The 21,977-nt window shown below is 37.9% G+C and overlaps 1 protein-coding gene across 4 annotated transcripts in view; it reads right to left on the bottom strand.

Moving 5' to 3' along the window:
* GULP1 (GULP PTB domain containing engulfment adaptor 1) overlaps positions 1–21,977 on the bottom strand; it is a 169,770-nt gene that overhangs the window by 30,279 nt on the left and 117,514 nt on the right. For all 4 annotated transcript variants that reach the window (XM_068196389.1, XM_068196388.1, XM_068196386.1 and 1 more), the window contains 3 exons: positions 12,097–12,168; positions 2,915–3,013; positions 604–741 (listed from right to left, as the gene is read on the bottom strand). In XM_068196389.1, the coding sequence (XP_068052490.1) occupies positions 604–741; positions 2,915–3,013; positions 12,097–12,168 (309 nt within the window). The remainder of the gene's footprint in view (positions 1–603; positions 742–2,914; positions 3,014–12,096; positions 12,169–21,977) is intronic.

Here is a 21,977-nt window from a genome sequence, read left to right on the forward strand (position 1 = left end):
TGATGGAGGACACCAAGGTTTCAGAAACAAGTGATTCCAAAACAATAAAAGGACTAATAAAAGGTGAACATATGGTTCCACTGTTTGCTTAGAACTTTAGCAAAGAAAGTAAATACAGTAAGGAATAACTGTTCTGTCTCAGACACCAGAGAATGGTCTTGGTGCAATGAATTGTCTGGGAGTGCTTTGTGGTGTTAGACTTGAGAAATCTGGCAGAGAAAGGGGTGGACAAAGAAGGGAGAACCTCACTGTGATAAAATAAAACAACCCAAAACCAAACAACACACAAAAACCCCAACACTAAAACCATAGACAGACACATCAGCAGAAAAGCCTGCAAGGGTATCTCAGCCCCAGAGCTGCCGTAATCTTTGCTAACAGCTGTGCAAACATCTCAAGCCTGGTGGGATGGAGCCTGTTCTCCAAGAGTATTGCAGATGCTTCCCCCAGGATGTTGAGCTGGGCAACAAGAGAAATTATCCCAGAAAACCACCTCAGATCACTGAAGAAAGAGACTCTTCCTTAATTTAATGCATCTAAGTTGCAAGACACCATGCTGGCATGAAAAACTGTGTCCCAGTTAAAAGTGCCCCGTGTACTTACACACTTTTCACTGTCAAACACATAGCACAGGTGCTTATTTGATTCTGAGTCTTTGCATATGAAAGTAAATATTCTCTTGTCAGTTTTGTCATCAGCACAAAAGGATATCCTGTGGAGCTGACAGTTGTGCTGGACCTCCTGCAAACAAACAGAAAGGTAATTTTTAAGAAATTCCTGCACTCGCTTAGGATAAAGATGCACAAAGGAAAGCTCTGCATTTCCTCATAAGAGCAGGCAAGCTGCAGCAATGTTTTTGAATGTCTCTAATTGCACATGAGAGCACCCAAAAATGGACTTAAAGTGTAACAGAAGTTGGCAAACTCATCTCCTAAACCACTCCTGTTTTTACTGAATGTAAACAGGAAGTTTTTATTTGGATAGCATTTATCTGGAAGTGTTTATTTGGACAGTAATTTCTGTGCTAGGAAATTGATTTTACTGTTGCTTTGCATCCCTCTGCAATTTATTTAGGGCCTGATTATGTAAAATAATCTGTTATTTTTCCAGGTGCACAAGATCTTTAAATTTCACCATCTCTCAAGTTTTGTTAAAATGCATTTACTGAAATGAGTCCTTACTTTGCTACATTAAATACAGAAAACAGAAATAAAATTACTTTGCTAACCAAGTAAAGAGAAATGTGACACGCAAATACTTGTTTACTTGAGGTGCCACATAAGCAGCTTTTAAGCACTATTATTTGTATATTTTTGCTACTGTATTTAATTTTCCATTAAAAAGCAATTTCCATCTATTTAAAAAGTTGCAATGGCAGCAGTCTTCAGTTGCAAGAACTTGACAAGACTGAAATAAACTATCTCAACTATTTTTTTTGTTGTTTTTCTTCAACAAGTCTCTTCTTGGTATTTTATTTTATTTGGCTTATTACATGGGAAAGCAGTATTTGCTTTAAAGGAAAGTATGTCTTTTAGATGTGAACTATTGTCTATTAAAAAAAAGAAAGTCTCTGTGCAGCACTGGGGCTCCCAGCTTGCTGTAAGCCCATAAGCAAGGCTATGCCCTTTCTGCACACAACCACATAGCCAAAAAATGCACCCTATGGGCAGTCTTTTCCCCATGCCCCAAGTGAGTTCATTTTCTCAGTCGTTACAGCTGTTCTGAGTACTCCATTTCTCCCATGTCCCAGATCTCTGTCCTGTGCTCTTCAACACACAGAGATAATAAAGTGCGCCTGTCCTGGAACTATGAGGTTTACAGATCCATATAATTATTTAATATCATTTAAGGACAGAATCACTTTTCTACAATCCTTTTTTTGAGTGCCAAGTATAGAATGAGGTCCTGATGCATAAGCTGACCTCCTGTTTCTACTGCCATTAATAGCCACTATCTGACTAAAACCCAATATTCCTACTGAAGTGCTTTGTTTCAAAAACACACTGCAAAAAAGACTTTAATTAGTGCTGATAACATGAAATTGAATTTCCTAAAGCATTTATAAACTGAGCAAAAAGAAGGAGAACTCAATTGAAATTTCTATGCAGCTACAAGAAAGAAGTGGGGGAGATAAACACTGCTCACAGTTGCTTGTTACATGAGTTGTAATAACAACTCAACCATAATAACAACATTGCTAAGAGATTAGAATATTCCTACTCCCCCAGGAACATATATCCCACAGATTTCTGTTAATCTCTGCAGGAAGGCTAAGATCTTTTGGCATTTTAAACTGTTATTTTAAAACAGTTTTTGCCAGGATATGGAGTTTAGCACCCCTGTCTGCCCTACCACATAAGAAAGATTCAAAAACTCCAGTTAAAGTTGACATGGATATTTCTTGTCCCCTCTGCTTATGTGTGAACTGTTGAGTTCTGATTGTGTAAGGAGCCTGGAGCAAAAATGGTCTGCAAACATCTGTAGCTTTGAACTCCAGCTACCATTTGAGAAAAGGCACTGCTACTGCCTGAATGCAGCAATTACTCCACAATTAAGAAACAGGAATAAAAGAATCTTCCAAATTCAATATTCAACATATATATGGAAAGGCTTTTATCATACGCAGTGTTAACATTTATTTAGGCCATTGTTTCCATCTTCCCCAAAGTTTAAAGGATTAAAAAAAAATTGAATGCCACATTAGCTACAGTGTGCTTTCAGGACTGTCATATACCTTCCTGGGAAGATGCCACCCAGGTGTTGTAACAAAACATGGTACTTTAGAAGATTTTTTCCATCAACAGCATGTTTTTTGTTATAATACTTTAAAAAACACAAAACAATGAAAACCTTAAAACCAGTAAAACAAATATTTACTAGTTTAGCATGAAAAAAACCCATGTAAGTTTCTTACCTTTGTTTTTGGATCTAGAATTTTTACACCATAGATTGAGATTTGTAACTCAACTTTAGGCGTCTTTTGGCCTTCAGATTTCTTGATATGTCTTGCAAACTGAAACACAAAAAGCACAACAGCAATCACATTAATAGTAAGTTTATTTGTTTTTATTAATTCTCATTTTCTCTCAACTCCTTCCACCTGAAATTGTTTCCTTCCTTCTTCAATAAGCTTCCCATAAAAAACACCAACTATTCCAAGAGTCTCAGCTGGGCACAGACAAGCATTTCTAACTGCACACTACAGAATGCTCCTAAAATTCAAGGAGAAATTATTTTAAAATTACTTAGCATGTTCCCTGAAACTTTTATCTGCTTTTTATGCACTTAACTGAAGATTTTGCATACTTCAAATACTTGTCACTTCCATACTCATGCATGGAGGTTACTTCCAGATGCTCCTTTAAGACATTCCATCAGTTGTTTTAAATGGGGTCAGTTTGAAAGCACTACTAAGAAGTACTTGATCTGTTTTAGTCTCAGAATTTATCTGCCTGCAGCCCACTAGATGGTGGCTAGACAGCACTTTATATGACTGGGTTGGGCAGTAATTCCTATCCAATACATTTTCCATCCTTTTCCTTCTCCTTTTCTATACTTACCTTACTCTCTTTCTCTCATGAACACAGCCTATAAAATCAGCACAGTATCTCAAATTTGCCCCTGCATGACAGTTCAGAAATGCCCTAAATTTGGGTACCTTAGCAAATGTATGTGATTAATCTTTGTTACCAGAGCAAAATGTTGTCCTTCTACTCTCAAGTCTTTGACAGCCTGGAATGGCATTTTCAAATGCACAGATAAGGATGATGATCCACTAAAGGCCAGAAGTTGGAGTCTCTGCTTCAGAGCTCAATGTTTGAACACAATTGTCCTCAACACTCCCATTCCAGAATAAACCAGGAACATCATTCCCCACCAGTACAAATGTGGGTTTCTTCTGTTCAGTTTCTTCCGTGTCAGAAGCCAGTGTGGACAATGGCTTTCAGTGCCATCAAGAATCTAGGGTGTCACCAAGGGTGCTGTCCTATCAGACCTGGAAGACACCAGCCTGAATTGCCTTGTCATTGTGAGGTGCTCGGCTGTAGCCAACTGACACCTCTCCCACAAATCCTTAAAACTCTGATTACAATTAATTATTCATTTAAGTGATAGTTCAGCGTTTTTGCTGTGATACTTTTCCAGCTAGTACTTGCAAAGTCTTCCCATAACACAAGTGCTTCACACAATATGACTGTTAATCTCTTTTACTTCATTTTGCTTACATTCATGGCAAATTATTAACTAGTTTGCAGAACCACCCTAAAAGCACAAAATGAACCTGTTTTTCCCTTCTTCACAATTTTATTCCTCATTTTGAAGGCACTTATTAGACTTTTGATTGTTAAATATTAATTGATAATTGATCCTATTAACTTCACACAGCAACAGGATTTACCCAGACACTTCATTACTGATTAATGCACCCCAATAGCTGATAAGTATCACACACTTGGTAAAACAAACAGCACTCTCCCACCTCAAAAATCCCAAGCAACTATCCCCCATCTAAACCACTCTGTGGCATTCTCAACACCAACTCTTAAATATAAATATCTATTTTGCATTTAAACATCTAGAAACGCTACAGTCACTGGCCAAGTATTTTATAAAACAAAGTATTTTATATTTCATACAGGATTACTTACTTGTGAAAACCAATTAGCTGAGAGTCAAGAAAATATAATTTCTAGTTCTGCCTCTTCAGCATCATGTATTGCAACACATCCTTTTCCCATCTGCAAATTTAACTTCAAGCTCTTGTCTTGCTATATACACTTGTAATATACATTAATCCCTGTATCCTTATTAAGGTGTACCATGCCATATGCATCTTTTAACTTTTTAAAAAGACATTTCATAGAAAATAAAATTTTAAAAATAATAACTATTGGTTTACAGCATTTTGTCCAATGGCATCTGTTGACTTGAAAAAACAATTAAAATTCACTACAGAGAACAAACAATGTTTAATAAAAATCACTCATTAAACCACACAAAATCTGTCCTGAATTTTATACTACAAATTTAGCCTTCCAAGTCTGTGCTTAAAGAGGAAAAAGGGCAACCATTGCTTTATTAGCACAGATTTTTTCTTCCAAGATGAATATAAAACTTAAAGTATCTTTAGATAGTTTTCAGATCTTGCATTTATTCATTATATTTATTTATGCATTGTATTTATTCATTAGCTGCATCCACCAGCTTTCCTCTCTGATTTGTAATTTCCCGATGTCCCTTCATTGGGTGGGGCTTGGAGGACATGCGTGATCCCTTTTCTCACTTTGCCAGCTTAAATGGAATGACAACAAAATCCAAAGATCACCTGGACAGTTTGGACATCTCAATTTCCAATGTACTCGGTGGTGCCCAGGAAGACACCCATGGAACAGAAAACAGTGGAGCACAACCCATCCTGAAACAGCCTGGAACTTCAGCAAATCCTGACCTTTTGGAAACGTCCCTTCGCTAACAAGCCATGCATGAGAATTTCTGTGCAGCAGTGAAGAGAAAGCACAAATACTATTTGATTTTACTGCTAAACTCATGGTATATATTGAGAATGATAATGGAATGCTTGATTTTCCAACAGCAATCATCTCAGAGTCTCAAAAGACAGCTACAACATGAAAAAATTGTAGTTTTTTTTTAAAAAAGAAGTTTTAAATAAAAAGGTTTTAAAGTAAGTGATGTGAATAACTTGCACAAGTTTTAGAACAGCCGGCCAAAGCTTGCTCCAAGTAGTCAAGAAGACTTACAACACTAAGAAAGTTCCAGAAGGCAGTTCTGTGCCAATTCTAAAAAAAGGGTGAACAAACTGACCCTACCACATCTCCACTCTCAAAAAAGCAGAAATCCAGTTCAAGAATTAGAGAATTCAAGTGAGATGAAATTAATGATGATCAATGTTTTACAAAAAATGCAGCTTGTCCAAGTAGACGAAGCATCTGTATTTTGTATCCCACTTATATTTAAGAAAGTGAAGCAATAGAAAGAAAGTATGAGTTAAGTTAGTTACATTAGTCTCCAGATGTAGTTATAAACAGGAAATTGTCATTGGGAAGATATGTTTCTAATGTATTCCAGCAGGGTTTATTTCTTAAGCATGACATTATTGAACAATGACCAGGAGGGAAAAAAAAAAAAAAAAAAAAAACTGATAAAAATCTGCAAGCAGAAAAAATAAGAGGGGAAAAAGAAGGGGAGAAAAATAACTAATGCTCTGAAATCTAAAATCATTACAGAGGAAGCTTGCAGACCACAAAGTCTGGTGAAGGGGCAAATAACCGAGAGAGCTGTCATCAACCAGAACACCACAGGCTGGTATCCCAACAGAGCCCGTTGGTTTCCTACCAGCAACCCTGCAAATCCCACATGTAGCAACAAACTTTGGTTCTTGGGAGACTACCCCATGTGGATGGAAGAATGAAGTCTTGATTATGTGGTAGAACTTCTACTAACTGAGGACCTTCTCATGAAACCAGAACTGGGAAGATATTTCAAAGAGATCCTTAAGATGACAACAATGGCTGCACTGCATCAGCTGCTTGCGAGGAAACACCCAAATGTTATCTGCTGAGGGTTTCAAATGCAGAAGGATATTAACAAAAGAGAAAAAATTCACAGGATAGTTAGCAAAGTGAGCAGAGGGCTGGAAAACCCACTTTAAGTCACTCCATAAAATCAAAACCAGGCCAACAGTGAAAGAAACCAAGCGCAAAAGAACCCCCTCCACACAGACAAAAGAGCTTTCTAATCAAAGGTTTACTGGGTACAGTGAACACACAAAGATTAATTCAGAAAATCTGTGGCAGTTCTTTTCTTAACATTTTTCCTGCCCACTGTCCTGTACAAAAACAGCACACAGATACTGATCAGCAATTTCTTTTATACCTGACATTCTCCAGAATGCCACATTCAGCCACCTCCCAAGCTTGTGCAGGGTTTGAACAGCACAACCCATCACTGAGTCAGGTATCAGGAATTTTCTCTTTTATTTATTTCTAGTCATTCCTTCTACCTAAGGAGGACCCCAAAGGACCTCTGGACCTGGGAGATGTACAAACATTATATTTTCCTATTAGCACACATTTGAAACCAAATAATATTTGTATCTCACACAGTAACAAGATTATTTAAGAGGGTAAAAATCTGCAGCCTCCCATTGGCATCAAAATGGAAAATGATATAAAATTATAATGAATCACAGCATGGCTTGGGAAGAGACACGATGGGCCAAATTCTTACACTGTTAGTTTATACATATAATGTTCTCAGGCACGAACCCCAGGTTTGGTCCAGCTCAGTGGGATGGGCTAGTTTATGTTCAACTGCTTCAGAATTAACATTATATTTTCATGGCATTTTAAGGGAAAGGAACAGATACAAATAAACCTATTTTCTGCAGTTTAACTTAGCTTTAAAAATAAAAAAAAAAAAAAGAAAAAGAAAAACCATCCATATATTTTGTAATTTATCACAGCAGCAGGAGAAAATGCATACTCTAAGAGTGATATTAAAATTAAATTTGATGTGTTTACGTCTCAATTCTTATCAAACCACAACCAACAAAAATGCCATGAGGAAAAAAAAAATCATGTTTTCAAGACAGCCAGGAACTGGAGCTAAAGAATTAATTGTTAAGACTAATTACCTCTATAGATCTATAAATCAATTAAAACAATACAATCAAAACCATGTGCTTCTATTTAATATTTACACCTCTCTGCACAATTCAAGATTTAATTAAAAATATCTGAGACATCAGAAGGGAGATGTTCCTGTGATTTGGGTGCTAATCTCCATCCCAGGTAAGAGAGGTTCAACTCCTTCATTTAATGCAGGTGACCAGTGACAAATCAGACATTGCACTTCAAACCTTAAAAGAGCCCTGGTTTAGGACAGGGTCATTGGATAAGCTGGGAAACAGCTTTGTAACATGTCCTGGAGAAAATGCTTTTCCTCCTTTTTTTCATTACAACATTCATTATAAAGAATCATGTCTGAAAAAAAACCCAACAGGCCTCATTTTTTTGCAGTGCCTTCATGTTATCTAACTGGTCATGTTATGGTCCAAACTCTCATGGACATTTGATGTGGGCATAATGAAATTATGGCCTCTGAAAAATAGCTGTCAAGAGGATGAAAAGGGTGAAATTATATACAAAATTCAATCTCAATCATCTGGGCTGGGAAAAAGTCATCTAGAATTGTATGTCTGTGGAATAAGTTGCATTTTATTTTCCAGACACACAGTGGACTGAGAGCAAGGCTATCCATCTATTATCTACAGTGTAGAAGACAATACAGTGCAGTCTTTTTTCCATCTCTAAATCCTGACAGATTTTTGTGTTTTGTTTTATTTGGGGTGGGCTGCTTTGGTGCTGCTGTTTTGAGATATTTTGTCTGGTGGCATGGAGGTTTTTTGTGGTAGGTTTTTGATTTTTTCTTTCCTGGTTGGTTGGTTGGTTTTGGTTGATTTTTTTTTTTTGGGGGGGGGAGGGGGGTCTGAGCAAAGGGGGAGGGTTTAATTTTAGATTTTTTGAGAGGCAGGGTAAACAGGTATTTTCTTATTCAGCTCTTCTCATCTGACTTGCTTTGGTCTTCAGGATGTCCTTGACAGGTTCTGAACCACAAATTCTGCTTTCTGCAGTACTTCAAAGAGAGCAGTCATGGCTGGAAGGCTTGCCTGCAAATCTCTTTATCCCAATATTAAAAGCTTCTCTGTACTCCACCCTCCTCCTCTGTCCTTTCAACAACAAATGAAACTGAGTTTTAACGGGAAGGAGCTCAGAACAATATCCACCCATGGTCCTTTAAAGGGCAGCAGCAGGACAGCATCTCTGCGTGTGTGCAAGTGTGTGAACGAGCACTCTTCACTCTGTGTATCCTCAGAGGTCAAGGACATGATGAAAAATATTTCAAGTGGTTTCAAAGTGATTCATTCTATTTGCATTTTGTCTGGTCACCTCCACTTACAGAAGAAAAGTGGAAGAAAAAAAGGATAATGAATTGAAAGCTGGGTAAGCAAACAGCCTTAAGTTTGGCCCTCACAAAACATCCCTTGGAAGACGGTAGAAGAAACAGCCCAAAACTCAGGTGTTTATTCTGGTTTCTTCCTAACACTCCTCCATGCAGCTTTCTTACCACTGCTCTGGTTATGCTGCTTCTTCCATCTGTCATGCTGCTCTTTCTACCCGTTTCCACCTCTGGCAACCCTTTCGACACCTTACAAAAAGGATCAAATTCATTCTTATAGTCTGATTGAGAAGTTACAAACTTCATTAATCAAGGAAAGTAATAATTTCATTTAATAAAATAAAGTGTGATTTGACAACATGTAGACATTTGAGTACCGTAGGCATGTTTGGATACAGCATCTGGGTGCCACTGTTTGAGTTTTTGTTTCATTCTAGAAACAATATTGACTAGAAAACTTGAAGGAAAACACATTTCATAATAAATTATGATAATAGTTCACCTTATCTTACAAATAAATAAACAAACACATTGTAAAACTTTAGTGTTTAAGTTTCTTCTTCCTCCTGCAGTACAGCTCCAAGCACTTGGAAAACACAAGGGGAAATCCCACCTTGATAAAACCACTGAAGTATCCTCAAGAAAAATTAAACATAATTGCTTGAAAAAAAACTATCTTCTAATTGCAACTGTCCCATAAAAATTGTCAAGAAAAGAGAAAAGTCATATTTGGGATAAAACTACAACAAAGCATCAAGAAAAAGTTTGTCCAAGATACTTTATATTTCTGTAGAACATCAGCTCCATCTGCTGGGAAAAATAAGTTTGTGGAATGGCAGCTGCAGTTTCTGCGCTAGGCAGCTCAAGTTTTTGTGCTGAGTTAAGGGCTTTAAGGTGATTTAGAGAAGTAAACAGTTGACTCTGACAGTTTGGTGACATGAGGGCTTAAGAAAAATGCTTTCTGGTGGCTGCGTTTCATGGTCTGTAGATCACTGGAGCATGTGACTTCAAAAGCTTATTAGAGTGATGCATGTCACTTGTAAAAACAGCTCTAAACATTAAGAAAGTGTCAGTTGTTTTTCTGCCAGCTATTCATTTTAATTAAAAACAAATTATGATTAATAACATTGCAATTAAAAGCAAATCCAGATAATTCAAAAATATAAATATGGCATGAGAAGCTACATGTCTTCCAAAAACCCTCCTAACCCCAAACCACTTCATATTTCTTCAACATCTCTTTCAATATGTCATTAGCTTTTCAAGCTGTTTTAATGGCTTAAAATTTTTCAATTGGCATTTTATTAAAACAAACTACAGATGTGTGCTTAATAAAAAAACCCAGTACCTCCAGGCTTCTCTTCAAAAACTACAGATGCACGACGCAAGTCAGCCTTCGAATGAGTATCCGATTAATTGGGGATTGTTTCAAACATAAAAGCATTTTCATTGCTCTCTGAATTCTGTTCCAAGATTCTTCACGTCCTTCCGAAAGTCGTGTTTATTTACTTTGGAAGTTCTCTAATAAACTTATGATTATGTAAGATCACATGCAATACTTAATATCTAAGTTAAAAATTCCAGACTTGAAGAAAATAATGTAATTCAGGCATCAACTATTCAGACTTCTACCTCTAAGGTGGTTTATTTAGGGAATGTGTGTAGAAAGTTGGAGCAGTTATCTACATACTCCAGTGACCATAAACACACACACCACATTTCTGGCTTTGCCCACACTTCTGAAAATAGTTATTTGAAATCCTTTTTGGACTCTCTCTCAGAGGAAACAATCTCCATGCGTGAAATCACAGAATTCAACACACCCAAAGCCTCCAGTGATCAGTGAGAGCCCAGGCCAGCCTGGGGTTCTACCAGTGAGACAGGGACACTCAGCATTTGGTTTATTCAGGAGTGCAATAAAACACCATTAAAACAAAAGCAAAGCTGCTCCATAGCAAGATATCACTGAGACAGGTTTCTGTACATAGCTGATTTTTCTGGGGGTATTGGAATTTTATAAAGGCAAACTACCCATTGTGCACACAAACTCATTTTGTTTCAACTGATAGAATGCTGCAATGCTTAAAAAAGGGTCAAACTTAGCCTAAAACACTTGAAAACAACTAGACAATAATGACTGACTATCTGCAGCACAATAAATTCATTTTGGTATAAAACACTCCAAGAATCAGTTAAATGAATCTTTAAAGGCAGCTGTAATATTTTGGTAAAGTGAGAACAACAGCAAAGAATGTGTTTCAATACCTTAATAAGATTACTGATCCATCTTGTAAAGATGGCTTTCTTAAGGAAAAACTGAGTCTTAAAAGCTGAGCTGCATGAGTAGCCTCATATTTCCTTTCTGCATTTCTTTAGTATGGTAATAACACAATCAATTTTTTCAATATTGACTCCCCACATTTCCTGCCCATTTCCAAGGAACCCGTTTAAACAAATAATGAAAAGCCTGCAAAAAAGTTATGAAAAATGCAATAGTAGGGAAAAAGTTTTCTACATCTAAGTAAACTGAAGGGCCAATAGCTCAGAGCAGCTGAGCATGAAGCAATTCCACAGGAACAAGGCAGTGGAGTGGACTGGAACAATCAGCATTCCCTGCCCCAGCTCACAGTGCCTGAAGAGCTCTGAGCAGTCAAGGCAAAGCCACACTAACTGAAAGCAACCCTCAACAAGTCATTGCACTCGGATATTTTTAGTTGTCCCCCAAGTCCTTTGGTGCCCAAGCACACATAGCCAAGAGGAAATTGCAAAAGTCTGATTTTCTCAGCCATAGCTGGGGGTGGCAGCTAAAACAAATTCTTGCTATCTCAGCTTGAATTAATGAAGCCCTAAATAAGCCTGAAGGAGAAGCATTAGCCAGTGAAATACATTAACTTTATAAATACTTCTGAATTATTGTAAAATCTGTAAGACAACTAAATATTGTACACAGCAGAACACCTGACCACACAGACATAATAAGGAAGAACCTACACACTAAAGAGATTAGTAAAAGCAACTACTTATAGAGCCAGTGAATTCATCTAGAAAACCTACCAAGTGTTTTAGTTGTGAAAAGAGGTTAAGAGTACATTCCATTTATGTTTCATTAAAAATTCTTACCTTTAATTTTCTAACAGCATCTCTTACAACTTCTGTGCCTTTGGGCTGCTCCACTTCTGTACTGCCTAGAAACTGAAAAGATTGTAATTTGTGAGCAGTAAGTTATGTATTCAAAGGCCCAATCAACTTGAGTAATCTTATTTTCCAATTATTTTCAAACAGCATTTTGGAAAGGCAATTGTTTCAGTAGTTGAAAAATAAAAAAACCTTCACACAGCTATTTCTAATCAACAGAATAACAAGAATTACATTCTATACTAATGCTAGCATTATCAAAATTGACTTTAAAAAGCCATCCTATACAAATCTGCAGATTAGAAGTTCAAGTACCCTTTTCCACAGGGAAATTACCGCTTTGGTAATAACTCTTTTTAGAAAATAATAAAAAAAAATGCATACAAAATACAGATGGAAGATACTTCCCATGAATCAGCATAAGCCAATCACTTGGATTCTGTCACTAAAATATTCATACAAGATGTAAGATAAATTAAAAGAACTGATTTCCTCTCAGAGCTGCTTGGTATAGTAACATAGATTGACAGGAACTAGGCTCCAGCTTATATAAAACAAGAGTCATATTCAAGTAGTTTCTATTACAATTCATATTTTTACCAAGTAAGGCTTTAATGAAAGCCAAACACATGTTTTCATACATAAAGCATAATACTGCAAAAGGACCTTATTTCTTTATTTGTACACTGAAATGCTTTTATTTTCTGTACAGTCACATTTGCTTTCTACTGTACTGTTACAAAATGTATGATAATCCTGCCTGAAACCCATCTGTGTGATAAGCTAATTGATTTTCTGTTGCCCAGTTTTCACAGTGAAGTACAGTTAAATCACATCATGTACATGTATATGTTAAAGTAACTCTAAGAAAAAAAATCCTCCCTTTTTTCCTAAAGTACAGTTTTCTGCGTACCATGACACAGAGAAGTGGGTACAATTTTTAAGTCATAGCTATTCCGAAAGGGATTTATATTTGCCAAGATACAAACAATTTAAACAGAGTGACTCTGAAATTTTTACTTCTGTTAAATCTTCCAAACATGCTTGGTGCAGTCAGTGTGCCCAAGGTACTCCTGCAAAGAAACTGTGCAGCTCCCTCAATAATGAAGCCTCATTAGACATTTACTACTGACTCTGAAATATGATGTGCCACCTTAAAAACAATGGTGTGTAAATCAAAACACCACACACATCTGCTGTCAATATTCTCTATGATTGCACTTCTCCAGCCTGGAGACCAAGGCTTTGGAGGAGCAGAGCAGAAGGCTCTGCTATCAATTTGATGTCCTTCACAGAACATCTCCAATGACTTTAGACCAAGGGGGTGATCTTGCCTGGAAAAGTGATGGCTGCACATAATGCATGTAGAGAAGGAAGAATGATTCTTGGACGTGATGGATACTGCATGTGGCTAAGACAGAAAGGGAAAGATGAGTGTGAGCAAAAAAACCCCAAACGAGTAAGATCAGATGAGAGTCTAAGAGGAGGGTTGAAACACCAACATTACCAGATATCTGCACACAAGCATATTTATATCCACCACACCTGGCAGAGCACAAGAGGCAGAAGTATAATTGCTGTAAGTTTGTGATACACAGAGCAGGAATCCTGCAGAAACACAGGAGACGAGAGCTGCAGGCGTGGACAAGGCTCAGTGAGCAGAGCACAGGTCACTGCTGCCCATGCAGAAGCTGAGACAGATGCTTCATCCCTGCTTGTTTCCTAATCCTTGTGCTCTTTTCAAACTGGCAGTATCAGTGTAAGCAGTCTAGGTACTTCTCAATACAGATTTAGGGCCAGGCCTTGGGTGGAACTGGGTCACACACACAAAGAGATGCCCCTGGTTATGCTGCCTTGCCTGCACCTGCTCCTCCAGAAGGACACAGGGCTGCCCTATATTTTTTATTTACTTACTTCCATCCAGATGACCAAGCTTTTAAAATGCTAAGAGTCAGTCATTTCCCCAGAACTCTCCTCTGCTTCACAGTTGAAGAAGGATGAAGGTATCTTTGCTGTATTCAGTAAATACCAGCAGCAGACCAATTTTTCCACAAACAGTACCTTCCACAAACACAGTTTTCCCAGAAGCTTGTACCTCATGCTAATTCACACTACTGCCTCAGAAAATGTAAGCATCAAATTCCCCAGCCACAGCTGGGGAATCTGTTAAATGCCACTGAATTTTAAAGCTTATAGTAATGTTCCCCAAACCAGAAATTACCATTTATGATCATGAGGGGAGGGAGAAGTAGACTTCTAAGCAGAAAGATAAACTGCTGAAAGCATTTTAAAAGACTGACAAAACCTGAAGAAAAACTCATTGTGTTTGTTCAGTAAGTTACAAAAGAAATAACCAAGACTCAGAATATAGAAACACCATTAGCCTTATATCAGCATTTACAGAACATAACCCACTAGAATTCCATAAGTCATTCACTATCTTCCAGATGAGTGTTGGTCTTGACATTAAGCATCACCAGTGAAATTTCAATTGTTCTCAGCAGTTTTGAACTGGATGTGGAATTTGAGCTTGTGCATAATAAATTATTAAGCATAGGAAACTAATGATATACAAAGATATACAAAGAAGAATTGTAGATTAAATGTTATAACCAAGAAAAATTAGAGGGCTATACTATGGATTGCACTGTTCGTATCTATTTCCAGCTCTTTCAATTGCAATTGTACTTTTTGTTAATTCAAGTGTGTTAAAATTGCTTACACATTTCATGCTTGACTTCCCTTCTTAATATCTTGGTAAGAGTAATAAAAAGAAAACCAGCAATTAAGGGGAGATATGGTGAATATTTGTATTAATTGGACTGTTCTGTTTGGGGAAAAATATAGACAATTTCAGACCAAGACAGGTTTGTAACAAAAGAATGACTATGCAATAAAGCCTTAACAAACAGCTAATGTGTTAATGGGAGGCTTTTTATTGCTTGCTTTTTCATCTGCTCTGTAGCTTTTCCATCTCATGTATCATAATTTTGTGTTTAATATCAGGTGCCAATTCCTGTGGTATTACTCACGATAGTTAGGCTAAGCAAACAGATGTATTTGCAAAGCTGGGGCTTCAGCTGCCAAGGTCACCATGCCGTTTGTACAACCCCTGGCACAGCAGACACACTGCCACCAGGGTTTCTAGGGGAAGCCACCAACAACCAATGAACCTCACCACCCTGATGAAATGGGAAGGTGGCTATTTTATCATGGTCTTTTCAGCAGATTTTTCTCACTAAATCTCTCACAAGCACAGAGAAAAAATTTGTTATATCAGGAAGTTGGTCCAGCTGTGGCATGAATAATACAATTATTTAGCATGGAAGAGTTTCTGCAACAAAAATTTCAAAGCAAAAGGGGTAAATGCAAAACCTCCCTTTTCAAGCCCAGGCTCCTTTAGGGAGCAGTAGTGATCCAGAATTTTAGATGGGAACTTGGCAAGTCAGTATTTGTTTTCAGCATTTGAGGTTCCCTTCTGCAACTTGACTCATGCAGAACCACCAGCAAATGAAACCTAAGTGGTTTCTGAGAGTCAAGCTAACACAACTCCTACACTTCACTGCAGAAGAGGGAAACAGAAAATAAAAGTTTCCCTTCAGATCATTCACTATTAATCCTAAATGCAAACTAATAAACTCATTAAATGCTTAAGTGTTCTTTACATAAATAATGTGTTCAAATACACAATACAGCTGAAAAATGTTTACACATGACTGCTACATCTATTTGCTGTCTGCAGCTAGCAAAAACATTATTCTTGAGGCTGGTGTACTCCATGCATAATATGACTATTCAAACAGACACAATACATAATTTAGGCATGCCAAGAGACTAAAATATTTATGTGTTGTTTACTATTAAGTTCATCATCATCATACTGAGTTTTCGTTGGATACTTTAAAAAGTTGGAAGAAGACGACATTTAATATTTTGCATAACATAAAACAAGCTAAAGCAATTTCCTTTACCACACATTCTTCACTGCAGTCTGCCATTCTTCCAAACATATTCCCTACAAAACTGACGAGCAGTTATTTTCCTAATATATTACTCATTCTCATTTCACTTACAGCTGTCTGCAAACAGAAATTACTCTTATGAGGCCAACAGACCCTATCAGTCAGAATTTAAGTGTTCCTTTCATGTACAGTGATGTCTGCCATGAAGAAAGTGAGCTGTTGGCCAGCCACATACAAGAAAAACTCCTCAGATCAAACTGTTTCTACTCTAATATTAGCACACAACCAGATGTGTCCACTCCACATGCAAAGATTTGCAAGATAATGCAGCTGCAAAGAATTAACAGACTATTTCAACATATTAAATCAACAGTGGTTTTATCACTGACAGCAACTGAGAGACAATTCAGCCCTGTAATGGCCAGGAGGGCTGTCTTCCACAACAAGCCATCAGACAGACCCTTTGTGGGGAATATCTTTGTCAGAACGTAGCTGACATTTCCCTACGCATTAACATGAGCAAGACTTTTTTGGTGCAATTCCATTGTGAAGTTATTAAAATTGCTTTTAGAGATGTGCTTAGGCTGGAAAAACTATTCAAATAGAAGGTAAATAATCTTTTACTTTGCTGGCTCAATTAAAGGCCAATTCAAATTTAAGACAACTTCAGGAATCTAGAATCCCTTACATTTCTGACAAGCCTGCTGCTGTTCTGACGTGCCCAAGAGGTCTTAGTAAGGCCAGGTGAATTGTTAAGGTTATCAGTGCATTATTTTTCCTTGACATTAGCAAGAAACTCTCCAGTAATTCTTCCCCTGGCAGTTTACATTTTGCCCCTCAACATTTTATTGGCTTTACATACAAAGCACATCCAGGTGCTTTTCTTCAGAGCTTAGGGGAGAAAAAATACCTCTATGCATGCTTATGAAAATATAGTTTTACCAGACTAAAAAAATTAATAAACTTGACTCTTGATTAAGAAATAGTTTCAGGTGCACTTCTGAAAATTTAATGTAGACTTCCACTCTTCCAGTAGAGAGCAGTGTAGGATATTTTAATAATAAAACAACATCTGTTTTCCTTTGTCATCACATTTCAATCTTAGAAAAAAATCCCAGTCTTTCACAGTGCCACATTTTTTTTTTACTCTGAAATTCCTGAACAATAAAAAGTTCTCTTTTATGCAGACTTAAATGCAATTATATGAAAACAGTACTTAGCAAATCCATATAATAAAGAAAGGGAAAAAAAAAAAAAACAATGCCAAATTACTGGATACCTGCTTCCAGCTTTTGACAAATTAGCTCCTTCTACCTCCTCAGTTCTACAGGGATCCTGATTTACTGATGAAAGGAAGACAAATGTATCCTCATTGTGAGAACACCAGAACAATGGAGTATAAAATAAGAATGAAAGAGAGCAGGGACCAGTTCTGTACAAATGTCTAAGCTTTCACCGCTCCAGAAGCCCAGGCAGACATTTTGCTCAGCCTTGCTCTCGTGAGCCTTCTCCATCATTCAACCAGCAGAAGGACAATAGGGACCATAAAACAAACCACAAAACTTTGTATTTTGGGTTCCTTCTCTTGCCCCACCTCACAGTCCAGTTCCTCACCTGCAGCAGCTTCCTTGGTTATCTACAAAGACATGTTTTTGCCAGAGCACATAAACGATTGGATTTTTCCCCTTTGGAGAGCACTTTCCTAGTGCCACCTTAAAAACAACTCCCAGGCATGATTGCCACTCAAATGAGAGCAGAAATCCAACTCACCATAGGGGAGTTTGAGGCAGCAAAGTGGCACAGACATCAGCACATTCCCTGAATATCCCCTGCTTGCCTGACATCTAATGTTCTGTACAAGTGGTGGCCCTTACACAGCAAAGAAATTCTAGGTATTTTTTGAGGCAGTGTTCAAGTACTATTGGCAAAGAAGAAAGATGAATGCACAATTAAAAAATAAAAATAAAGGTTATCTAATGGAAATCAAATATTACCAGGCATTTCATCCAATAGAAAACAGCAACCAATAGAAAATATTTACAGTAATTAAGATATGATGAAAGAAAAATATATTTAATAAGTTATTGAATTATTTAGGGAGAAAACAAAGTATTACAGAAAGGACCATAAAATAATTATGTTCAAAAAGCCCCACTGGCTTAATTTGGTCTTTCTTCTGTTCTCTACATCTGCAAAAGTTAAGACCTCTCCACCATCAAATGTACAAGCAGTCATTTCAGTCTTGATCTATTAATCAGTAATAAAGAACATTATTTGATAACTAAAGCTCAACATATCTTTGGACAGCTGAAGGACAGAAACAAAAGACATTTCCCTGGACTACTGCACCTCACCTGGATGTGGCTCCTGCCCAAATGTCTGGAAACAGGAATTCCTAGAAATATTCTGTCAAAGCCACCTGAGAAACTGAGGACATGTGGCAGCCCTAATCCTGCCTACACCTATCTTCTAACCCAAGTTCAGATATGCTAAGAAGAGAAATTATTGAGCTGCTGACTGGAAGAAATCTGACATGTGGGCCAAGTCAGCTGATTCCAGCTTGGTGTAACCCTAAAGGCCAAAGAATGGAATAATTACACAAGGTCACATTCCTCCTCAAGTCCCACTGCAGCCAGAAGGGAAAGTGGCACACAAAAAGCAAAATACAATAGGAATATATATTTGTATTACAAAACCAGCTTGTTTGTAAGCAGAAATTCAGGAGACTTCAGGACACATTTGGTAAATGATCAAAACTTAAATCTTCTCCAGTGTGGCCACATACTAAGGGGGCTATCAACAAGGATAAAATAAAAAATCAAATCCGATTGCAACACAGCTATAAAAGCTGTGTTCTGTATTAACCATCTAATTCTAAAGATAAAACTATGCTAATACAGCTAGGACCAACACAGGGGAGATAAGAGCAGGCTGGAATACAGAAAGAGAGTAAAGGTCACACATGTATGTTGTCAAGTGTCACTACAGAAAACACCAGTTGTACAAGAGAAACCAGCCAGCATTTCTCCAGTCCATCAATCTCCCCAGCACTTCAGAAGCACACTTCAAACTGAACCATGCCCTGAAGAGCTGCCAGACTGCACCTGAAGATTAGAGAGGCCCTGGGGGTGGTGTACCCTGACCTCCCACTGCACATACCACCAGCAGCCACCCTACAGCTACCCAGACTACAGGCAGAGGCTGAGAGCAGCACAGCTACCCCAGCCTGACTCCCACCTCAGGCACTGACAGGAGAGAGCATTTCCCTGGCTCTGCTCCACACACTTGTTAGCAGGAGCTGACTGCTCACTCCAGCCCTGAGTGAGGAGGCAGAAGCAGGAAGGTAATAGGGATATGTCTTAGGGACTGTCCAGCTTGGAGCAAAAAAGGCCAGCAAACTCAAGTCACTTTTAGAAAATTTTTTAAAAAACTTAGATGTATGGAAAAAGGGCTTGAAAAGGGAACACTTTGCCAGTGCACAAACGGCAGTGATGCTAATACCAGTAGTATATCATGCTGAAGGTCTGTTCTCCTTTTAATCCCAGGTGCACTTCCCATAGCTGATAAATAAAATCAAGGATAACATTTGGCATGTAATAAACAAGGGCAGGAGAAAATGGCAGCAAGAGAAAATTCATCACTGGAAAACAATTTCTCATCATATATTCCCTGGCTGTGACTGGGTCACACAGGTGCTTGTGATAGCATTCTTTCCTCATGTGTGTTGCAATGTTCTTTAGCCTTCACATGCAAGAATCCGGTTCTCAGAGGCTGGACAAAATTGGGAGTAAATTAAAGAATGACACATTTCAAAAATTTATCTTTTGTGCTTAAATTTGGACACACTCTGTGTTTCCAGTTTTGGCTTTTTACACATATGAAAACATTATTTTGTTTTTGGTAGGAAAAACTGTCAGATCCTTTTACTGCAGCAGGAGATGTCTGTGAGTAACCCAAAGGCACCATCCTCAAGTTATTACAGCTCTTTTACTTCAGTCCACACACTATTGACACTTACACCAAACAATGGCATCAAATTACTGTCTTCTGTTCCCCTGCCACTACTCATCAACTCCGCAGAGCCTCCTGTAGCACAGCTGGACACTGCCTCAAAGTTTAAGGATAACTACCAGGAGAAAACCCATCCAATAATCATAGTATTGACTAATGTGATCTAGTTTGACCCTACACATGGCCTGAATTGCTGCTGACTTGTGCAGGAAGTGACTGAGCTACTCAACCACAGATGCTCAATAACATCCTTGTCAGCTCCTGCAACCCTCTGTTGTTACTCTCATATTATTTTAGATTCCATTTAGTTTGTGAGCTCCAAGAATGAAGAACTGGCAGCTCTAAACTGACTGGTCAGTCTTAAAATGCAGCACAACTTTAGTTCTGCAAGAATTTTCAGTGCTGAACCAATATTCGGTGGAGGTGTGCTCAAGAACCATTCTGTATCAAGACAGGACAAACAGACCTAATTATATAATTATCAAACCCAACACTTCCTTTAGAAAGGATATCCAAACATGAAAAGCCTCTGCTACTCACTGAAGACACATCCCACTACTTGAATGCCTCAATTTAGAAAATTTATATTCCTGACTGGATCGTTTCCAGGAAAAAAAAAAATAGTTTATCTTCACTGAAGAAAACCACCTAAAAATAATTAATATTCATTATTTTATACATCAAATTTTGTGCTTCAGAAGTAAACAATAACAGAGTGGAAAGATTTTTCAGCTTTACAATTCATAATTAGACTTAGCTCTGCACCACAGCAACTCTATTTAACTCAAACATAATTTCTTCATAAAAATTGTCAAGTCAAAGTAGGCCCTTAAATGTACCAAAACACTGCTTTTCATTAAGTCCTAGATATTTTCAAATATCTTAATGTAACAGGTTTGATACCATTCGCTGCTTTTTTCTTTTTGTTTCCTTGAATCAGATGCCAATGCAGTGATTTAATTTACCTTAAACATAAAACTGAAAAATTGCAACAACTCCTACATTCTTTGTACAGATGTGAAATGCAGTGTAAGAAATTTCAGAACACAGAGGCCACTTTGCTTCACTTCCCCCTTAACCTCTGCTGATGCCTGCAGCAACCCTGGCCATCCAGCAGGAACTTCACTGCACTGCTGTAGGAGAAAACCTTTAATTGTTACTACGTGTGTAGAGCCACTACCCTACCAAAGCTGAGGTTAAAGATCATCTTCTTCAGCACTCCCAAATGGAAAGGACAGATTTCCACATCCACTGGCCCTTCAAAAAACACATCTCTCCAGTAAAATGCTACAATTAAAGGTACAGCAAGATGAAGAACCCAAGTTGCATCACAGCAACTTGAACACCCAGCATAAGCCATCCAAAGTTGCTGTCCTGGCTTGACAATTAACACCATGGTCTTCATAACCCCACTGTTCCTTTGAACGCAGCACCTACTAGTTGGCTCTGTATTAAGATCCTGAAACCACCTCTTTTGTTTTACAAAATACAGCAAGCTGAAACTTGAACTCTGTTAAGCTCCATCTATCCTGCTGACTTTTTTTCCTGTTACAAGTATTAGGCCCATCTCCTCAAAAAGAATGGAAACTGAACTGAGACAAAAAGCCTTTATGAAGAACCAAGATATGCTGTCAAGTATTTGATAACAAAAGCTATTTTAATTCAGAAAACTGACAGAATCACTCTGCTTTACCCATAAGGTGAAGCTCTCTAAAACCAGGAGCATTTTGGTGCACTCAGAACTTTTGGGGCGCACCTCTGAGCCAGGGGAGCAAACAGGCCATGGCACCACTGAGAGCAGCTGCTCCTTCCAAGAGATGTTTCCCACATGAGTTCATGGTTAGGAAGGGCTCTGAGCACGGGCTTCAGATTCTTTCTTTCATAACAACACGT

Source organism: Anomalospiza imberbis, chromosome 7 (genome assembly GCF_031753505.1).
Source record: "Anomalospiza imberbis isolate Cuckoo-Finch-1a 21T00152 chromosome 7, ASM3175350v1, whole genome shotgun sequence".
NCBI classification, from domain to species: Eukaryota; Metazoa; Chordata; class Aves; order Passeriformes; family Viduidae; genus Anomalospiza; species Anomalospiza imberbis.